Source organism: Schistosoma mansoni (genome assembly GCF_000237925.1).
Source record: "Schistosoma mansoni, WGS project CABG00000000 data, supercontig 0177, strain Puerto Rico, whole genome shotgun sequence".
In the NCBI taxonomy this organism is placed as follows: domain Eukaryota; kingdom Metazoa; phylum Platyhelminthes; class Trematoda; order Strigeidida; family Schistosomatidae; genus Schistosoma; species Schistosoma mansoni.
Window position 1 is genome coordinate 517,091 of NW_017386061.1, and position 22,633 is coordinate 539,723.

Consider the following 22,633-nt stretch of genomic DNA (forward strand, 5'->3'; position numbering starts at 1 on the left):
TGCTAGCCACTATCCATCTCTGCTTACCATGCTTGTGAATTAAGGCTATATCGAGGCAATACGCACAGTATGCACACATAATAATTAGAGACTGACCAGTTGCAGTCCTAACACCGATGGTAAGATTCAAACAAACAATACTAAATGAATTTAAACTTCACCCCATCACACAAGCAAGTGGCTATCAGGACTCAGTGGCCGAGTGGATAACGCGATGGCGTTTGAAGCGAGGGTACTGGGTTCGAGTCCCAGAGTGAACATCAACTCTGAGATGCAGGTACATCCAGCTGACGAGTCCCAAATAGGACGAATCGCGCGTCCTGGATTCCACTGCTAGCCACTATCCATCTCTGCTTACCATTAATTGTTTTCTTGTAAATCTTGAATCCAAACATTAAAACTACATATTTCACAATTTTACTCAGTGACTGGAGTAGCTTGGAGTTCTAAAACCTATTCACAAGTCTGAGCCCTACGGACTTACAGACATTGAAGAATCCGTCGACTGAAGAAGTCTATAAAAAATGAATTATTGGAAATAACTTCTATTGAGTTCAAATCCCTTACAATATAGTTTAATACACTTGTTTTAGATAGTTGAGAACAGTTAACACCACGTATTGAATTGGAGTTTGCCAATTATTAAGAGTCATCTATGTGGTTAGTACACAAATCTGAATGCAGGTCTTTGAATATCCTGGTACCATCGATTTAACAATGGAGTTAAACACATCGTACCAAATAAACACGATATTTCAGATAATGAAGTAGCTAATTTTTACTGACTAAAGTAGTTGAGACATATTACCTATGCAAGACCATAACCTAACCTGATGCGATATGTTAGCTAGTGTAGTAGTTTGAAAGAAAGTTAAGGGAGGTCAAACCATAATGTGACATCAAATCATGAATTCATTGCCTGTTTGGTTAGGTGTAGACTACATAATTGGGGTGAGTGTGGTAATCGTAGCCAATGGCTGAAAACAATAGATAACATGGATCAGAGCTGATCATAGTGGCGCAGCATACACTCTGAATTGCTTTATATCTTGAGTTTTAAAATTATCCCGTTATAACGAATCTTTTCTAGCAGTACCAATAATAGAAATACCGCTACTATTATCATTAGTTAATCGTTTGGCTTGATAAATTCATCTCTCTATGTTAATGTGATGAGCCAACTTGAACTCACATATGTTACACATTCGTACGTTGTTTTGTGACGAACCGACTGATCGACTTAAGTAAACTTTTATATGAAATCAGTGATATTTAATTGTCACAACTTTACATTATGGGGAAATGAGTTGAACATTATTAACCTAGAGTTGATCGAATAAGTCAAAGCAGAAAAAGCTAAATTGGGATTCATCCAAATCGAATGTAGATAGTGTAACAGTAACAGTTTGAAAGACGATCCACGTACTTTACTATCGACTAGCTGTAAATGAACTAATATCAATTTTACGTCGTATAAGTATTAAAAGCTTCAGTCAACATGAAACATGTTTTATCCATTAATTGACTGTAAATTATTGAGGGCTAAGTGGTAATCAGTCAGCCATGACTTAAGTTTATATATATGATTTAAAGGTTGTAGGCCATGTTGGATAAAAGAAAACTAGCAACGTGTATGATATACATTACTTTTCTCAATAAACGGCGTGATATAAGAATATCCCCTATATTTTCAAAAAATTAGTCAATATTAAAAAGCGGATAGACTTGATATCAATTATACAGAAGAACAAGGTGACTGATAACTAGTAGTATTGTAATAAATATGGATTTTCTTTTCCTATCGTCTCCTCCCCTCCCATTTTATTTTACTCCTCATGATAAATATAGTATATATTATTTATTACCTTGTTTTTCCAACTTTATTTACTCTCCCGATTCTAAATATTAACCAGTGCGTATGCAAATTGAGTTCATATTTTTTGAACCCAGTTTAAAACCTATAGAATAATAGTTGTTAGTTTTCTCAAAAATGCTACTCGTAGTTTGATTTGGCACAGATAAACAATAAAAATAATAGTGACCAATCAATGAACAATAACAATTACCCATACACACACACACAAAAAAAAACGATACTTTTAAGGGATACGAAAGCAGTTGTTTAAATTAATCAATTAAAAGAAACATAATGTACAAACATTTTCAAATTTTACTGATAGTTTATATTTTGGTGAATGTTAACATTAAACTCAGCTATTGTTAGAAAAACAAATTTATCAGAATACAATGTTAGTTCGAAACTAATATTATCATTAAATTCATTCAGTATTGTTTGTTTGAATCTTCCCATCGATTTGTTAGGACTGCAAATGGTCTGAAGCAACTGGTTTGAAGCGAGGGTACTGGGTTCGAGTCTCAGAGTGAACATCAACTCTGAGATGCAGGTACATCCAGCTGACGAGTCCCAAATAGGACGAAACGCGCGTCCTGGATTCCACTGCTAGCCACTATCCATCTCTGCTTAATATTATCATTGTTATTATCATGCTTACGGAAAGACCCGAAGGTATTTTGTCCGAGTCTTTGTACGGGAGATAAAGTGCATGTATATATAACACTCTGAATTAAGGAGAAACACCTCTTCCATATTCCTAGATTTCAAATAGTTTTCTTTTATAGCTGATATCAGTTCATGGTAAGAATAATCTAATTAGAAGTAGATCAAATGCGTTGTTTAGTTAATGCAAATTATCTTTGTACTATGATGCGATAAGACATACATAAGAAAAAAAAGAATGTACAAATTAAAATGATATGGTACGATTTTTTCAATTCATGATCAATTAGTGTTCAAAATAAATATCCCTATAGATTAATGGAATCAAAGGCGTGTGCGCTACAGTAGTATATCATCACAAACGATGTGTAATTAATGAAATGTTTTGAAGTATTTAAAAATATATCCGAAACAATAGTAGTTTTAACATCATCATCACCACCACCACCAACACCACCACCACCAACAACAACAACAACTACTACTACTACTACTAATAATAATAATAATAATAATAATAATAATAATAATGAATATACACCGAGGTCACATGACAGGAAATCACTGTTATTATTATTATTATATGGACTTGCAATAAATATCGTATGATGATAAAGACGAAGGTTGTATGGTAAAAATGTGTAGGATTATATAAAATTCTAAGTAGTAGTAAAGAATTTAATGTGAAATATTATTTTCAATATTGATTTTCCTGTGTTGTTGTTGTTTGGTTAAAACGAAAAACTCACATATTTTTGAACTTGAAAAAAATTGGTCAAAATGAGGACGAGCTATAACGATTCTTAAAACAACTGATTTATTTTGAATAACTTTTCAATAAAGAGTCAGTATAAATCAAAAGTATTTCATGATTAAAAAACCCACTAAAACTTGTAAGAAATTATTGTTTTTTTTTAGGATGTTTTTTGATTTTTCGAGGTTCATTATACGTTTTCTTGTCCTAATGTTGTAGATATAGTTTTACAGAAAATTCATCACTGCTTAAAAGATTATTATTAGTAAATTTGTTGAAGGGTTACTAAGACTTATCGCAGTCATCGTCGCGGTGTTATGAAAACGTCAAGTGTGAAAATCGGCACCTATTTTAGCAATCCTACTTGACCCACTTGCTTATTACACACATACAACTACTAGTAAAATTATTTCTTTGGAAGTTTACTATAAAAAGAGTAAATTGAAACGAAAACCGATTGATTCACGTAGTGAGTAAGATCTATTTATACGAAAGTGAACACTTGTTACAGTTGTTAATGTCATTTTAGCCTATTACGACGAAAAGATTCCTTCCCAAAAAATTTTAAAAGTTATGAGCATTATACAAACGTGCTTTTAACGCACATTTCGTGATGAAGGATAAAAGTTGTCTAGTCTTGAATTCCGCGCAGAACTTTGAAAAACACTTTCTTGATTATGATTGGCTTGTCCTTATGATGTTCTTCTATTGAACAAGGTTATCAACGTGGAGACATATATATGTGTATGATTCACTTACTCTGTACAGACTACTACGGTATGCTGAAAACTAACATCTCTCATGAATGAAACAATGCGCTACAGTTTATTATGGGTAGTAAAATGTCTTGTCAGTTACAGCATTTCAGCTAACATATGGTAATTTCGCTTCCTTCAGTATCGGGAATCGGGCAGTAACAATTGACGTTACAATGTGTGTGGTCTTAAGTGGGGTGCATAATTTTGTGTTTGATAAACGAGTTAGACGAAAATTTAGGCAATGAATTTAGACGTGAGATTTGCATTAATTTAAAATTACGAACCCGTGTTAGCTTTGTGAGTCCAATCAAGAGGAAACTTCAAAATTTGTATAGTCCAAGTCTTTAACACAGTAAATGATATTTACGACTCCTCGCAACCCGGAGGTTAGAAATACAATTCAAGATATTACTAGTCAGTTATCAAGTATGAAAGTGATCTATCATAAAATTAACCTGCACTCAGCCTTCCGAATTCACGAGCACGGCCAAGGGTAGGGAGAGTTCGCACTTCTCTAAATGCTCTCAATCAATGTATGTCCACCTCCTTCTCGCGGAATGGGTTTATTTACGAGATTTAGAGGACGAAAAGCAAATGTCCGACACTTTAAACGGGTTGGTGGACACGAAGGATCCATCTGGGTGAGTTGGAAAACCCTGATTACAAACCAATGGTGTACATGGGCTTAAGAATCCTGAGGGAACAAATAATGTATGAACCTATTGTTGGTCACTGGCTACAATGGGACTGAATTTCCTTATGTTGCTCCACTGCATTGTAAATTAGGCCTCCGTGTCAAAGTGCCAGTGAGTAGCCCCTAAAAATCCACCTTATTAGGTTTGGGAACCCAGGCAGTACCCTAGCCACACACAAACGGTAACTGCTTGTGTGACGCATATATATTTTAATGCCTTTTTGAACCAATGTTTATGTGTTTAAATAAATAAATGATTAAGCATGTGTTCAAGCATCAAATGAGCTAACACAATGTTAATGACTGCTAGCAAACATCAAACGTAGGTCAAAAATATTTCTCTGCATTATCATGTAAACAATATCAACTTATCAAGTATAGTAATCATGTTGAAACTAACGGCACTGTAGATTATTTTAAGCATTAGTATTCATCAACTAATTAGTTCATAGATAAGTAAATAAAACTGGATTAACAAACAAATATATCGTGTAACACAGATACAACTTTATGAAATAAGATATATTATTTAAACAAATTAAATAGTTACTCTTAAATTATTGATAATCTAAAAAAAAGACTACTTATTTTAGTAATTTTAAAAGAACAAAAAAATGACTATTGTGAATCGAGAAGTCGGTATTGAAGTCAGTTAGTCAAACGAATGAAACAACTAACAGCTCTAAAAGAAAGATGCAACATTCTAACTACAATTTATTCAATAAAGTAGACTAAACATTGAGGCTAATCAATTAAGCCTCTTTCATAATAAAATTCACTATTCGATAATTTTTTTCATTGAAAGCAATATGAGTAAATACTAACATTAAATAGAAATAATTACGCGAAAACGATGAGAGAAAAAAGAAAACGTTTATTGGGATGATAAAAATAAACAGGAAAGTGAATTAAAACTTCTTTTATCAAAATTTATATTCATAAAAGATACTCCATTCTTTTGGCATCTATATCAAAACTCTAGTTTTATTTATTTATTTAAACACATAAACATCGGTACAAAAAGGAAAAAATGTACATGTGCCGCACAAACCGATTGTTTTGTATGAGGACTGGAATACTATACTGTCCGGGTGCCCAAAACCAAGTAGGTGGTTTTCTTACGGAGCTGAATCCTGAGTCTTTGACCTACAGGTCCTATCGACAAATCAGTGGAACAATGTAAGGAGATGCAGTCCCGTTGTAGCCAGTGATCAATAATAGGTTCATACGTTATTTGTTCCCTCAGGATTCTAAAGCCCATGTACACCATTGGTTTGTAATCAGGGTTTTCCAACTCACCCAGATGGATCCTTCGTGTCCACCAACCCGTTTAAAGTGTCGGACATTTGCTTTTCGTCCTCTAAATCTCGCAAACAAACCCCTTACATGATAAGGCCGTGAGTAGGACTTATCTGGCAGTGGGTATATAGTAGTTGAGAGCGTCTCGAGAGGAAGTGTGGACTCTCCTCACTCTCAGCCGTATCAGGGCATATGTTGTCTGTGCACTACTATCTCACATACATACACACTTACCCAACAAGAAAACGATCGGATAGGCAATTAATTCTTGAAATGTCAAACCGAAAAAATAGTTACTTCCAGAATATTATCAATAATGGAATAGAAACGAATAACGTCGATATTTATCATACACACTAAATTAAATTAGTTGATAGTTAAACTGTGACTTGATCGAGACTTTGCAGTAAGTCAATGATATTGTTCTGGTATGTCTATCAATAATATATCAAAAGAAAAAAATAGGTACAATCAGCGATAAATGCATTGAAACACTTACACGATTTGAAAATGACTTTGATTTATTCAAATTAGGTACAGCATTACCAGTACGATCACGACTTTCAACTTCCCAAAATGGTATACGTCGATATAATTCCCATTCATACAATGTAACTTGTTCAGCTAATTTGAAAGGATGAATCTATTAAAAACAAAAGTGAATAGACAGTAATTAACAAAAAAACACAAACAGACACTTAAAGAAAATATATGATTAAGACAAATAGAAAGGAAGACAAATAAAATTAATGAATTTACCATAGACCTAAATAATGAGTAGTCTTATTCAGAGTTTTCATCAAGCGCTAGCATTCATATAAATCCTACCAACCCTGATTACCTGTACTATTAGTTAAGCCAACTTTTGGGCTGTAAACAAGTTCAAATGACCCAATCCAGAAAACAAACATCAGCCTTCGCTATATGAGCCGTATATTTCAGATATACGTAGTTTATATACAAGCAAATCAGAACACATCACATAATAAAATAAAAAAAACTTATTATTATACGAAATAACGCCGAAAGTGGTTATGGGTATAGGAGATAGTAACTAATAGATTGAGAATAAGTTAAGAGTGGTAAATCATATGACGGTAGCCAATAGGTCAAATGAAAGCTAATGATAAAAGGTATATAGATATTATAATAGTTACTTAATAATTATCCAATGAGAATATATGTAATCATAGTCCATAAATAATTCCTAGCAGTTACCATTCATTTATTCTTCGTTCGGATATAACTAGAATTCTAGAAACTGTCAGGTGGCTCAATGCCATAAACGATCGGTTCCAAGACATATTAAATTTGAAAATGCAGAACTGCCATTCAGTTAAGTAGTAATATCTATTCATCATATGATAATAAGTTTACCTCAACGATAATAAAATGGATTGTAACTTTTTGCTGAATTATATTAAAATGGGAAGTAATCAAAGAAAATAACACACAAACTAGAAACTCACATTATTTAAGGTTATACGATTAACAAAATTTCTTAATTGATTTGATTCGATTGATGATACAGATGTTGGGTCAGACGATGATAATAGTGACAACAATTCCGCATTATCTTTACTTGTTTCCATAGTCCTTATTGTTGTTGTCGTCATTGCTTCAGGATATTGTGTTGAAATTGGAGGATTTTGTAAATAATGTTTAATACGTTCAACCGATGAAATTAAATGTCTAGCTTGTATACTCGATAAAAAATCTAACAGTTTCTGACGTAATCGAGGATTAGGAGCAAAATCATTCTGATAATAGCGTGCATTACGAACCCAACGGGATAGGAACATTATCACTCTGGAAATAAAATCAGGATTGAGAGAGAGAAAAAACTAAAATTATTATGATTGATAAACTGTAAACGTTGTCATTGATCGATTTCTAAAATAGCAGATTATGCTAAAAGTTACTTATTGCCTGAATGAGTATAAGCCTATAGTACGCTAAGCAAGTTGAATGGAGATTCCCCTAAGAACTAAGGTCGTACATAAAGTGGTTTTTTTAAAGCGGAACAAATAAACACAGATGACTGCCATAGCGCGTACAGTCAGCAGTAAGACTCCGCTGTTGGCAAATCATCCTAATAAAGGCCTGGTTGGAATGTTAGAATGGGTAATCCCGACCATTATTGAAGGTAGGGGACTCATACAGTATAATTACTAAATTTTCATCATTGCATGGGTAAATTAAATTTCCCTACCTGGTAGTATTTCTAACTCAATTACACAATAAAGATAACAGAAATATTGCAAAAGGAATCAACTGGGCCAGTATGTAGAACGCCAGAGTTAGTTGTAGTAGAAATAATGTCCCAGGTAAAAAATAATAATAATATGAAGCATCAAAGGACTAACAAACAGCATGCATTAAAGAGCAATCATACAGCTGTCATCGAATAAATCCAAGAAAATAGATGATACATAGTTAAATTTCTTACGAAAATAATTTAATAATGGCCTCATATATAACAATGGGATAGAAATTATCCCATATGTAAAAAACATATTACTTTTAAAATTTTACCTGGATTGAATACGCTTTTTATATCCTGAGCGAAATCTTTTCAACATATGCTGTGCCGGAGATTCCAATTGACCCTGCTCTACTTCAATATTCCATTCTTCAGGTAAAAATTCCGGATCAGGTATACGAAACCTTTCAATGAGTAAATCTAACAACTCATCTGATGTAGTGACACGTCTATAAACCAGTAAGAAACAATTTACTAAACGTGTATCAAAATAAGTTGGATAGGTGAGTCGTTCAATTAGTTTATCTAATGTAGCCATACGTATTTGTGGTGGAAAACTGGATGAATGAGAAAAGCGTTGATTAGTGTGCATATTGACAATTTCAGTAGACCGATTAGGGGATTGCGATGATTGTCGTTGAAAAGCATAATCACGCAAAGACTTTATTGCATTGGTACGACCATTTGTAAGAGTTTGGTTGTGATTATTATTATAACAATCATTAGATGATCCATGACTGGTCAGTGTTAGTGTACTCGATGAACCACTGTCACTCAACATTGACATCATAACCTTAGTATTGTCTTGCTTTTTATGGCTTTCAGATATTATCTCTTCATTGCGATCATCACTACGTTCAGTGCCGGTAAAATTACTATTATGAGTGGTAGTAGAATTTTCAATATTTGATGATAATGATGTAATTGTTATCGGTGAAGATTGCGATGATAGACCAATTCCTAATGAAAGAGGTGAAGAATTAACAACAATACTAGAAGACGTTAAAGAATGTGATCCTATCAATACTCCATCATCATCTTCATCAACACCGCCATCATCATCTTTTTCTTCTGCTTCTTCCACTTCCCTTTCACCATCTGGACTGGTATCACCTGTTGTACGTAAATAACTAGTTGATTCGTTGAAACAACGTATTTTACCAGAATCAAAATGATTTGTTACATCAGCTGATTGAATTATAGACTGTTGTTCATGTGAATATTGTTCCTGTTGATTCGTAATGGAACTATTTTTATGAGGATATAACATAGATGTTGGCATATTTGTTTCAAATATAATATTGTCCATGCTATCAGGTTGACTAAATCTAGTCGTGAAACACAATTGAAAAAAAAGTGTATATGAGTGGGAAAAATCGAATAGTTCTAATGTCTAATTTGGAAAATTCGATCGATTCGAAATTATATTTATTCAACTGAGAGAGAGAGAGTTCGAACCACGTAGTGAGTAAATATAACTAGTACAAATATTATAGACTTAATAAAATTCAATCAGTAATTCATCTAGCAGGTATGTGTTTCTGTAGTTTACTTGAATTGCATAAATTGTGCGAAGGCTATTGATATTACCGGGCTATGAATAAATAAGGTATTTAGCCTTGACCGGAATGAATGCTTATTTAATTACAGTTTGAATTATCAGCTTCCTAAAGTGAATATAGTATTTTGGAAATCAGTTGTGTATTTTAATAGCAGCTCTTTACTATGAATTGAGAAGTGAACCAACTGATATTCAAAGGTAATCAAATCATACATGAAATCAAACAAAGATTAAAGATAGCTTCAGAAATACATTTCTTTCTCGTAAACTTGTTTTCATTGCACATAACACAATGTTCAATAACACAAACGAAGATAGACAAAAGTATCCGCCACATGTGACCCTTCAAATCACTACAACAACTGACATATTCTTGCAAACTCACGCACATTGAAGGAACAGGAGGACGGATATGTACGCGTTTTGTTGAACATATTTCAAAGAACATATGCTTTGAAAGACAAAATATTTTTCACAGTTTTATAAGCATGACATCTAACTAAGATGAGACATAAAGTAGATAAACTCCGCCTATAACCCCTCCGGGGGCTACTGCCAGTCCCAAGCCCGGATAAAGGAGTGTTGGGCATGGTCTCAGCGGCCTTATGTCGTAGAAAACTAACTCGCTAAAATAACGCTAACCAGAAAAAATTATTCAAATCACTGAAGCTCTGCTCTGGGAGTCAGAAAGTTTTCATCTAGAAGAGTTATGACGCCTCAAAGTGAAAGCTAAGTTCCTTCGAAAGACAGGAGGCTGATGCCACTTCTGACAATCAGAGCAACCATTTATTTAGGTATATGGAATGCTCGTACGATGTGGGAGACTGGAAGAGTCATCGAAGTTGCTGCAGGAACGAGGAGGTACTTCGAATCAGTGAAACATATTGGACACAAGTCGGACAACAAAGACTAGCTTCAAGGGAGCTTCTGTTATACTCTGGCCATGAAGAAGAAAATGCATCACATACACAGGGAGTCGCATTGATACTATCCAAACAATCTCTCATGGACCAAGGATCATCAAAGCCTCCTTCAAAACAAAGAAAGAGGGAATGGCAATAAACGCCATCCAATGCTATGCGCCTACTAACGACTGCAATAAAGAGTTTAAAGGTCAATTCTACGTCGAGAATGGCCCAAAAAAAGATTTGACCATTCTGATGAGAGATTTAAATACCAAGGTTGGAATGGAAAACACCGGATATGAAGACATCATGGAATTACATGGACTAGGAGAAAGGAACGAAAATGGTGAGAGATTTGCAAACTTATGTGCATTCAATAAACTGGTCATAGACGGCACAATATCTCCACAAAATCGCATTCACAAAACCACATGGACTTAACCGGATCACACTACGCAGAACCAAATCGGCCATATCTGCATCAACAAAAAGTCCAGAAGGACGATGGAGGATGTGGGAACCAGGAGAGGAGCTGATATAGCATCCGATCATCATTTGCTAGTCGCCAAGATGAAATTAAAACTTAAGAATGACTGGAAAATGGGTGAGACAACATCACAAAAGTTTAATACAACTTTTCTTCGGGATACTGAAAAACTCAACAAATTCAAAATAGCCCTCAGCAACAGGTTCCAGGCCCTTCATGATCTACTCAATGGAGAGGGAACTACCATAGAGAGCAACTGGAAAGGTATCAAGGAGGCAATCGTTTCAACAGGTCAGGAGGTTCTGGGCCTAAAGAAGCATCATCACAAGGAATGAACCACTGTTGGTACACTGGATAAGATTGAAGAAATGAGGAACAAGAAAGTAGCAATCAATACCAGCCGAACAAGTGCAGAAAAAGCCAAGGCACAAGCCGAATACACAAAAGTAAACAAGCAAGTGAAGAGGAGCATCAGAACCGATAAACGTAAATATGTGGAAGATTTAGCAATGACAGCGGAAAAGGCTGCAAGAGAGGGAAACATGAGACAACTGTATGATACAACTAAGAAACTCACTGGAAACTACCGTCAACTAGAACGACCAGTGAAAAGAAAGGAAGGCACGGTAATCACCAACATTGAAGAACAACGGAACAGGTGGGTAGAACACTTCAAAGAACTCTTGAATAGACCAGCTCCACTGAACCCACTCAACATCGAAGCAGCACCCACGATGTTGGCCCACCAACAATTGAACAGATCAGAATGGCCATTAGACAAATCAAGGACGGCAAAGCAGCAGGATCAGATAACAATCAAGCACAGACACTGAAAGCAGATGTAGCAGAAACTGCAGAGATACTCCACATTCTCTTCAGCAAGATTTGGGATGAAGAACAAGTACCAACAGACTGGAAAGAAGGACTTCTGATCAAAATACCAAAGAAAGGCGATCTCAGCAAGTGTGATAACTACAGGGCATCACTCTTCTCTCAATACCAGGAAAAGTCTTCGACAGGATGTTGTGAAACAGAATGAAGGATTCCGTGGACGCCAAACTTCGAGATCAATAGTTTGGATTCCGTAAGGATCGATCGTGTACAGACCGAATCGCAACTCTACGGATCATTGTGGAATAATCAATCAAATGGAATTCATCACTCTATATTAACTTCATTGACTACGAGAAAGCGTTCGATAGCGTGCACAGGACAACACTATGGAAGCTTCTTCGACACTACGGCATGTCTGAGAAGATAGTCAATATCATATGGAATTCCTATGATGGATTTAACTGCAAAATCGTGCATGGAGGACAGATCACTGACTTGTTTAAAGTAAAGATCGGTATCAGGCAAGGTTGATTACTCTCACCCTTTCTCTTTCTCCTTGTGGTCGACTGGATTGTGGAGACGTCAACATCTGGAGGGAAGCACGGGATACAGTGGACAGCTAGGATGCAGCTGGACGATTTAGACTTCGAAGATGATCTGGCTCATTTGTCACACACGCAACAGTAAGTCTCAATATAAACAAAGGGAAAAGCAAAACTCTCCAATACAACACAACATGCACCGACCAAATCACACTTGACGGAGAAGCTTTGGAGGATGTAAAAACTTTTACATATCTGGGCAGCATCATGGATGAACACGGTGGATGTGATGCAGATATGAAGACGCGGATCGGCAAAGCAGGAGCAGCATATTTACAATCGAAGAACATCTGGGACTCAAAACAATTGTCAGCCAACACCAAGATCAGAATTTTCAATACAAATGTCAAGACAGTTCTACTATATGGGGTAGAAACCTGGAGAACTACGAAAGCCATCATCCAGAAGATACATATGTTTATTAACAGTTGTCTACACAAAATACTTCGGATCCGTTGGACAGACACTATCAGCGACAACCTACTGTGGGAGATAGAACTAGAAAGGAAGGCCCAGGAAAGAGTGGGTTGGAGAATGATGGTCGGCGTCCTGTGATCCATTGGGAGTAACAGGCGTCAGTAAGTAATTAAGTATACAGTAGATGGAATGAAAGCATTCAAAATAATCGAAAGTCAATCTAATTCTGCATTATTGAAATTTGAGCAAACCCTAACAAGTAGGTTTAAACCTGAACCCGGTACCTCGAATATAGTCAGCAATTAACCTTTATCTGCGTTGATCACAAAAAAAATTGGACCTATTTACACTAGTTTATTATTCAGTTAACTATAATGATAATCTAGTAAGTTTAGTTCATAGGCTTTTTCTCTTTACTTTTCAGATTTTTGCTACATTACGTAATGAAAATTATTTTAAAATATTCTAGCGCTGTCACATCTAGAATTTATAAAACTCTGTCTAAAAACTTAATCCTAAATTACATTTATATTCTGTACACATAATTCATTATCAGTACAGGGTTGTAGAGAATGTTGAGTTTTTAAGTGAGATCATGATCCTATCAATGTCAGACCACCATTGGAAACGTAGAAGCAGGACCGGGGGTCTTGTGTACAAATTCTGCGTGCGGGATCGTGGATGCGCACTGCTGAGGAGTACCATTCTATGATTAAACGGCCGTCCAATGCATCCAGGTTCTGAGTAATGGTCTAACATTGATCGGTTCGTGATCTCAATGAACATTATTTATTATTGGATACTTTCTTTCCAAATTTTAAATTATGTTATGAATTGAAACCTACCCAAATTTATTAGTTTATATATAGCGAAAGAGAAAGTAACTAATTATAGTGGATAGAATTTATCCCACGATCAATTTCATTACGGCTCTACGTAAATTTATGAAGCCAACCGACATAATATAATTCAGCTAAGCTATTTGTAAAATTTAAGATTCTTGACTTTAGAGAAGTGAATTTTTATCATGGGGTATTTATGAAATATCAGAAAAGGCAATGGAGTAAACGTTAAACACTGACTAAATTACAACTCAGCGGTATACTCTTAATAATGAAAAACATCCTTTACTTTTCAAAATACATCCGATCTACTAATTATAAGTATAGGGTTGCGAAGATTGTTGAGTTTCATTGAAATCATTAAATGGTCAATGTTTCCAGATTTTTAATGCTGGTCTAACATTGAACGGTTCATAATTTCAATGAAATCTACCAATGTGTAAACATTATTATCAATGAATTCAGCTCATACAATTGAGTTAAAAAAATGATAAACAGGGCACTTAGCTATGTGCAACAAAAGTTTGAAACATAAAAAAAATAAACTATTAGGTAGAAACATTTAATAAAGAGTATTTCAAACGCATTGCAAGTTCTACGTGTGTTTATTGATGTGAATAAACTACTTCTCTTAAATAAGTAAACCTTATATCAAAGGAACCACAGAGATCTACCTTATAAAATATAGCTAATTTACAAAGAAAATCCAGAATTTTAAATGCAAACAGTTTGAAATAACCTACGATGTATGCAGAGAGGGATTGTGTGTGTGTGTGTGTGTGTACCGACCCTAAATATTTCAACAACAGCTTCACAGTTGTATAAAATACACGGTAATAAATCAAAATATCCAAAAAAAACCAGGAATCTACAATCTAACTCTAGTTAGGATACGTTAGGAAAACCTCGGGTTATCTAGTTTTTAGATGAACAAACAAAGAAATTATATTCTGGAAATATTTATTTATCGATTTATTTATTTGGAAACAAACACTGGTACAAGTGGGCACCGAATATATATGCGCCATACAAAAATAATGAAGTCAGTAGTAGCTATTATTGATTTGTATGAGGACTGTGATACTGCTTGAGTGCCCAAACTGACGCAGGTGCTTTTTCTTAGGGGGCCACACCGAGTCTTTGACTACAGGTCCAATCCACAAGACAGTGCAGCAACGTAAGGAGATGCAGTCCCATTGTAGCCAGTAACCAACAATAGGTTTATACGTCATTTCTTCCCTTAGGAGCCTGAAGCCCATGTGCACCACTGGTTTGGAATTAGGGTTTTCCAACTCCCCTAGATGGACGCGCTGGAATAATTATGGAACATATGCCAATTTACAGGTAATGATAATTCCAGGTGGTAAGGATAATCGCGATCACATTTTCCTCATTCATACTTCTGCAGTAACCTTTGCTGCATTCCAGTAGGTTGTTGTCAGCTTTATTGTACTAATTTTTTTGTCAAGATGATTGCATATTACTAAACAAACAGAGTTGTCACATTTTAATATTAAGTATCATATTTTCGCTACAGTCCCTATTCTTTCCTAAATTCCACCGTTTACAGAAAACTGTTGTTAAAGCGTTGTATGTCATTGATGGTATAATCGAGTTTATATAAATTACGGTCGTATTAGATAAATCACAGTCATTAGTAATTAGGAAATAATCGCGTGCCCAATTCATAAGCGTTTCCAGAAATTTAACAGATCCCACATTGATTTGTTTAATGGTCAAAATAGCTTTGTAAAATCTTAGACCTTCAAAGTCAATCGTTGATGAATGAATTACACAAATTACAGAAACTCCCAATGAGATTTCATAGCGTTTATTCCAAGTTAAACGTTAAAATGTCTACATGGAACTTGCACATATTGGCAAGTGAAACACAGATTGATGCTTGTTTATAATATTTTATCTTCAGAAAAATGTAATCATATGAAAATTTCTAACAAAAATAACAATTTTAATTACTGAAATATAAGTCAACAGCTAAGCAATTATAATAAAATAATGACAGAAATAATAATAATTACTTGTAAATGTGTGACGACGGCAAACGAAGTGAGACTTCCAGTCTGGGTAACGTTCGTATATACCGTATAAACAGTCTAATACACAAAAGTAAATATTATGTTAAAATTAAAAATGAGTAAAATGAAAAAAATAAACAAACAACGAATTATGATAAAACAGATAGGTTTGTAGCCAGCAGTGAAATCCAGGGAGCGCATTTGGTCCTAACTGAAACTGTTCTACAAGATATATGGGCATACCAGTGCTACTGTTCACACTGGCACTCGAATCCAGTGCTTTTGTCTTGAAATGTTCAATGCATTATCTACCTAGCTATTGAGTCCAGATAGCCATTCGTTTGTCCCGGTGTGAATATCAACACTGAGGTGTATGCATATCCAGCTGACGAATCTCAATTAGGATGAAGACTACATTCATGATTTCACTGCTAGCCACAATCCAAATTTTCTTTGAAATTTTTGTGATTTAATGCTAATATCGAGGCGATCCATCCACAATGCACACATTCTAAAAGAGAATAATCAACTGCAGTTCTTAACATCAAAAACGGAAAAATTCACATTATTACGACTGAACTGGAAGAAAATATGGTTTTTAGTTGTTTTTTCCTAATCATATCATGAAAATGAACGAATATCCACAATATTAGGGATGGTATAATATTTTATTTAAGAGTTTTGAGTATATTTAAACAGAAAAAATTAACAAAAATAATACTAAACTTTATTTACAGTTACGGAGCTGTATATAGGATCGAATTTTATTATTTTAATCTTTATGGGAAATCGTTTGGAGCTTAAAAAGAGAAATTGATAAATAGAGAAATATTTAACAGTATACGGTTGTGGAGATTGTTCCAGGTTTTCCATGGTAGTCTAACATTGATCCATTCATGATATCAACCAAAAAATATTTTATTAAAAATAATTAATTCATGTTTTTGGAGCATTCCTATTTCATAGTGTTACATTATAATCTGTTGATAGAACAAAACAAAAATCTACAGTCAGTCAATTAATCATTGTATACTCAACTATAAGATATTCTACAAAAATTTACGTGGCAATAGATTTTATTGAGGGTTTTTAATTCAAATTCTTAAGTGTCAAATATTGTCTTGCAGTGTACTATACTTATTTAGCAGTTTACTGTGCTTCCCTAAATCATTTCAACAGTAAGAAACTTACACCTCTGAATAGAAAGCTTCTTGTGAAAAGATATGATATACATTTTTTATAAAGGTATAATCATTGTTATGAATAAATTATCTAGTAAAGCCTTAGCGAGAGTTAGCTGAAATAAAGCTACGGGAAGTCAAACCAAAAATTGGCGTCAGTCCATGAAGTCACTGACTGTTGGTTTGAGTAATGTTGGTAGATGCATACTACCTAGTTGGGGTCTACATTATAACCACGATCAATGGCTGGAGACGTCTAATAACATGGTTTAGTCACAATGGTGCAGATGCATTTGTTTACTCCGGATCTTAAGTTTCAGTACACATTTTCACTGTCCTTTCGAAACACATTCTCAACCAGTATTTTACCTCATTATCATTGCCACTATATTATTTCGACCTATTTGGCCTTTCATTTAGTTAACTTTATCTCATAGGGTTATTAATGTATGGAGATTTGGTCCGATCCACATTAGCGCCAGGCTCTACGTTCACTATGACCAACAAACTACTAAAGTGTTTGTTAACTTGTTCCTATTTCAAGTGAATATAGCACAATAAAACAAAACTATATCTTATTAACGGAGGATAATAATAATGCTGCAATCAAACTAACAGTTCAATCAATATGTCAAAACAACGAAGCAATAAATTATACGAAAACTTACCGATAACTTTGAATACTTAGTAAACTAGCTATCCAATCCGCTTTTTCTTCTGGTGTTCGTAAAAATATTCGAATATGATTAACATTGATACTAGATGATAAATTAGTGAAATTGAATTTTTCAGAAGCACTATTTGATGAAGAGAAACTATTCAGGGTTGAATTTCCTTCGTTACAACCATTGATAGTAGTGGTAGCAATAGTAGTAGTAGTAGCAGTAGTTACTTCTTCATTGTAGTTTATTCTTCCAACGGGTGATTTTTGTGAACCAGGATAACACATATAATGATGATGACGATTATAAGAATGATTTAACGATTTCTGCAGTGTTGTGGGACTACATGAACTCGAATCAACATATTCTAATTCGAACAGATATGGAAATGCACTGATTCCTCCTGAGCCACTAGAACTAGCTAAACTTGGATGACTTGAAATAGATCCATTAAAATTTGACGAGAAAAAACCTTTGGGAAGAATCCATAGGTTTTTTTGAAAGAAAAAAGGAAATGAGCAGACTTAGTGCTAAACAGAAAAAAAGGAATACTACCATGTGACTCTACCAATTAAAACGTATGTCTAAAGGTCAGTCGCGTCCTAACTAGCTCGGTAGTATTGTAGTGAACGAAAACTTAGTGGGGATAACCAATTGACTGTTTAATTCAAAATTACAGCGCCTTCAGAAAATGTGAAAACCATAAATTAAATAAATTATTTGTACATCTTCCTTCAGTTGTGTTTTACACGCTTCTTCCAATTCTGTTATGACTACAATTGTTCTGTTTCTCTTCCTGATCTCTTCAATTCAATCTTCTGCTGGCAGACAGGTATCCCACTTCTTATTGTCGCCACGTACTACTTATATCCGTCAGCATAAAAAGCTTGAACCACAGTAACATCTCAGACCATGGAGCTCGATGGCTTAAGTTGGAATCCTACACGGAGAATAAATTCGTTGAAGACATCCCTTACTGACGAGTACTGAGTCGAGGGTTTCCTGTTGACTACTTCTAACCACCTAACACTTGAACATAGTTCATACAATTTCAAATCAATCAGATTAGAAATCACGTTGTAACTTCGTTGACAGAACTCAGTCGACACTAAGACATTAGACATGAAAGTCAACAACCACTCAGTAATCAATTTGCTGTGAATACCCACAATGAAAGCTGATAAATCTGCTATCCGAACGCTAGATACGAACTTACTAGCCGCTTTCTTCATCCCCAGACTTCGTTCATACTTGAGATGCTCTGAAATGCCCCGGTACGGCCGAGAGTGGGGAGAGTCCGCTCTCCCTCTCCAAATGCTCTCACATGGCCAGCGAATATATAGCCTCTACCAGGGAAGTCCTGCTCACTGCCTTCTCGTGGCGGGGGTGTTTTTTACGAAATTGAGAGGACGAAAAGCGAATGTCCGGCGCTTTAACCGGGTTGGTGGATATAGAGGATCCACCTAGGGGATGTTGGAAAACCCTGATTCCAAACCAATGGTGCACATGGACTCCAGTATCCTGAGGGAACAAATGGCGTACGAATCAATCGTTGATCACCGGCTACCATGGGATTGCATCTCCTCACGATGCTCCACTGCCTTGTGGATCAGATCTTTAGGTCAAAGGCTCCAGGTGTGGGCCCCTAAGAAAACCACCTGCTTCAGTTTGGGCACCTGGGCAGTATCACAGCCCTCAAGCAAATCGAATGAGATTTGTATGGCGCATATGTATCTGGTGCTTCCTTGTACCAATATTTATGTGTTTAAATAAATAAATAAATAAGTACAGAAGACAACAGTATCTGTAAGTTTATTGGTAACCTCTGACATCTGATAACTTCTAGAAACATATTAAATTTAGCTACAGAATAAGTATTTAGTCAATCGGTTAAATTCGTCAAATTTCTAAACATATTTTTCGCGTATTCTGATTGAACGAAACGTTTGCAACTCCTAACTAGATTCTGAAGACATTATCGAGGGATTCCAGTGGATCCCTAACAGAAGCTTAAGTAGATTTTAGAGATGATTGTCACTACAGATTGATATCAATTAACCAAGCATACCTTCATCATGAAAAGAAGAGTGAGAAACATTTTATACCGCTTTGAGACTAAGAACAGAATGTTATACAAACATTTGCAAAGAAAAAGCAGGTAAAAATGTCGGGACTACCATAAAAACAAGATAAATGATTTTATTCTAGTAAACGACAATTCAGAAATTCCCATGGAGTGAGCTGGAAAAGTTATTTTTTCTTTACAATAAAAAATCATAGAAGTAGCGCGACTATTAAACGATTTCCCTTTAAAATTTTTGTCATCTTCCACGTCTTAGTACAATGTTCATCATTTAGTATAACTACACCAACCCCTAACCTTTAGGACATTTCATTGTATCGGTTTTGGTCCAGGCAGGAAAGTTTACACACATGGTTTTAAAACATTACACCAAGTTATGTCTTATCATTCAATTGAAAACAATAAAAGAACACATTCAAACTTTTGACGACTATTATCAATTTGGCCTAATTTCTTAATTTCCATAATGTGCCGCTTTTGATGTTTATTTAATCAATGGATGATTTTTTAATTTATTTTTATTATCGATTAACTCAGCTAGGCTAGGATATTTCTGATTATTATCACAATCAAATGAGTTTTCTTTAAAATAGTTAAGTTAGCAAAAACAAAACTATTACGGTTAATGAATGTAAAAATGTACTAAAGAACTGAGTTGGGAACTTATACTCTGCGAAGAGTACGGTAACAAGGTAGTAACTAAGGTATGCTTCATTGTTTTTGTCAGTTGTTTACACTGTCGGGGTGATCCAGAAAACTTCTTGCAAAAGACAAGAGAGGCTCAAGAAACATTTTATCCAATCAGCGTTCACTAGAAGTTTTGCCAGAAACAACATGAAAGTGAAAAGTCACATGTAGAGTTTCTGATTGGTTGATTACTACATTGCTAGTATGTTTAGTAGCATTACAGAATTTTCAGTAAAACCAAAGGACTTCTACTATACTATAAAAACCCTATATTTTTGTACATAAATGGACTTTTGGATTAAAGTGCTTCTCGCATATTTTGCGTCTTTTCTCTCGTGTTCAAGTCACTGTGTAGATTTAGCTTAGGGGTTACGAGACTACCTTATGATCCGAGTATGGTGTTCAATTAGCAAGACTTATCATACACCAAGACAATGGATATTTTATTTCAATCTAGGAATCCAGTATGGTAGAAAATTATACAGATTTTGATATTAAAATGCTAAATGTGACTCATTGATTTTACGCAATTATTTTACATGAAAAACAGGATGGTACTCAGATGATTCGCCCAGTTCCGCAACTGCATTATAACTAACACGTCTTTCATTTAACTCTAGAATCTACAAATGATATTATCAAATGTAATAAGTATAATCACATTAGAAACACAGAATCTATGCAAGCATTAGCATTACGAGCACAAAAATCCCAGCACAAATCTATCAAATAAGCAAAAGTAAAAACATCTACTAACGAACAATAGAATTTGCGGTGACAACACCAATCGAACAATGAATGGTCATAGAAATCTGGTTACAAAATGCAACGTTGAGTGATCTATATTTTAATTATCATGACAAAGGTGAATACAGCCAAAATATATCGCAAGTACTTTCTACATGGAGACGGGACCTCTTGAAATGTCTAGTACTATACCAAGCCCACATGAGTTATTCTAGCTTCCGGACAGACCAATTTATTTTTCTTGAGTTACATCATGGCCTTTATCAATTGCTCGCTTATCAACCTTGATTGTCTTTATATGAGCGTGTTTCCATCGCTTACCCCATTCATCAAATGTCTTCAGCGTTTTTCGTCTGGCTACAAATATTAAGTCACGCTTTGTCAAACTGAGTTGGCACGGTTACCACATCCGCTTAGCTTTCCTGCTTCCTACTCCTGATGTCTGTTTGAATAAACGAGTGCTTGAAATAAATTCATTCAACTTAAACCGTATATGGCTTTTTATTACCATCTTTGCACAAACAGGGTTAGCCTTGGTGTAATATATGAAGTTAAATAAAAGATTTATAATCATGGCACATTCATTCATTCTTTCAAACGAATCTGATTAATGGGCCATAAAATTGTAATACCAATTCACCAAACTTGTGTATATTTAATTTTACTATAATGGTAGCTTGAAATTAACCACGTTCATTCCCTCTGATATAGGTAACACTAATGTTGTAATGAATTAAAATGTTCAAAAGATGGGGATCATCATGTACTAAAAATAAACCAAGGTGGTCGAGATTTGCAGCTCAAGTGGATGATTTTGATGGAGAACTGAACTCATAATTCATTCAAATTAGCTACTCTTCGGTATACTTGTATGATGATTTAATTTCATCCATACCTACGCTCATTGTTGTTTTGAAATTTCAGACTTTGGTCCAATCTCTTTAGTCGTATGTGGTTTTTTAGGTCATACGGGGATGTACTTTTGTTTAATTTAAATTTATCCGAGTAGTAGCCAAATTTTCTATTGATTGGCCTCAGTTCAGTTACGTAGTGTTTATTTCGGGCATCTGAATGTTCTTTTGTATCCCTTGCATTAAAATTTCTTTTTGTAAATAAACCATGCAACTATGAATATCATACAACCTATCTATCTACTTACTGTGAATAATAAAATACGTAGTGCATATTTTTCTCACATACAAAACTAAAATCCATCTTCAACACTATTTATAAGTTAAATTAATGCTTTAGAAGCATACTACTCTACTTTTTAATTACTTTTGATAAAATATACTAAACTTTT

The 22,633-nt window shown here is 34.8% G+C and overlaps 1 protein-coding gene across 1 annotated transcript in view; it reads right to left on the reverse strand.

The window, feature by feature from the left end:
- Positions 1-22,633, reverse strand: part of Smp_199010 (ras GTP exchange factor, son of sevenless,putative) — a gene marked incomplete at both ends in the record, with an annotated part of 41,906 nt that overhangs the window by 3,231 nt on the left and 16,042 nt on the right. Inside the window, 7 exons of the mRNA XM_018796020.1 lie at positions 6,523-6,666; positions 7,493-7,832; positions 8,559-8,843; positions 9,555-9,614; positions 15,974-16,048; positions 17,820-17,948; positions 21,245-21,305. Of these exons, the coding sequence (XP_018646943.1) occupies positions 6,523-6,666; positions 7,493-7,832; positions 8,559-8,843; positions 9,555-9,614; positions 15,974-16,048; positions 17,820-17,948; positions 21,245-21,305 (1,094 nt within the window). The remainder of the gene's footprint in view (positions 1-6,522; positions 6,667-7,492; positions 7,833-8,558; positions 8,844-9,554; positions 9,615-15,973; positions 16,049-17,819; positions 17,949-21,244; positions 21,306-22,633) is intronic.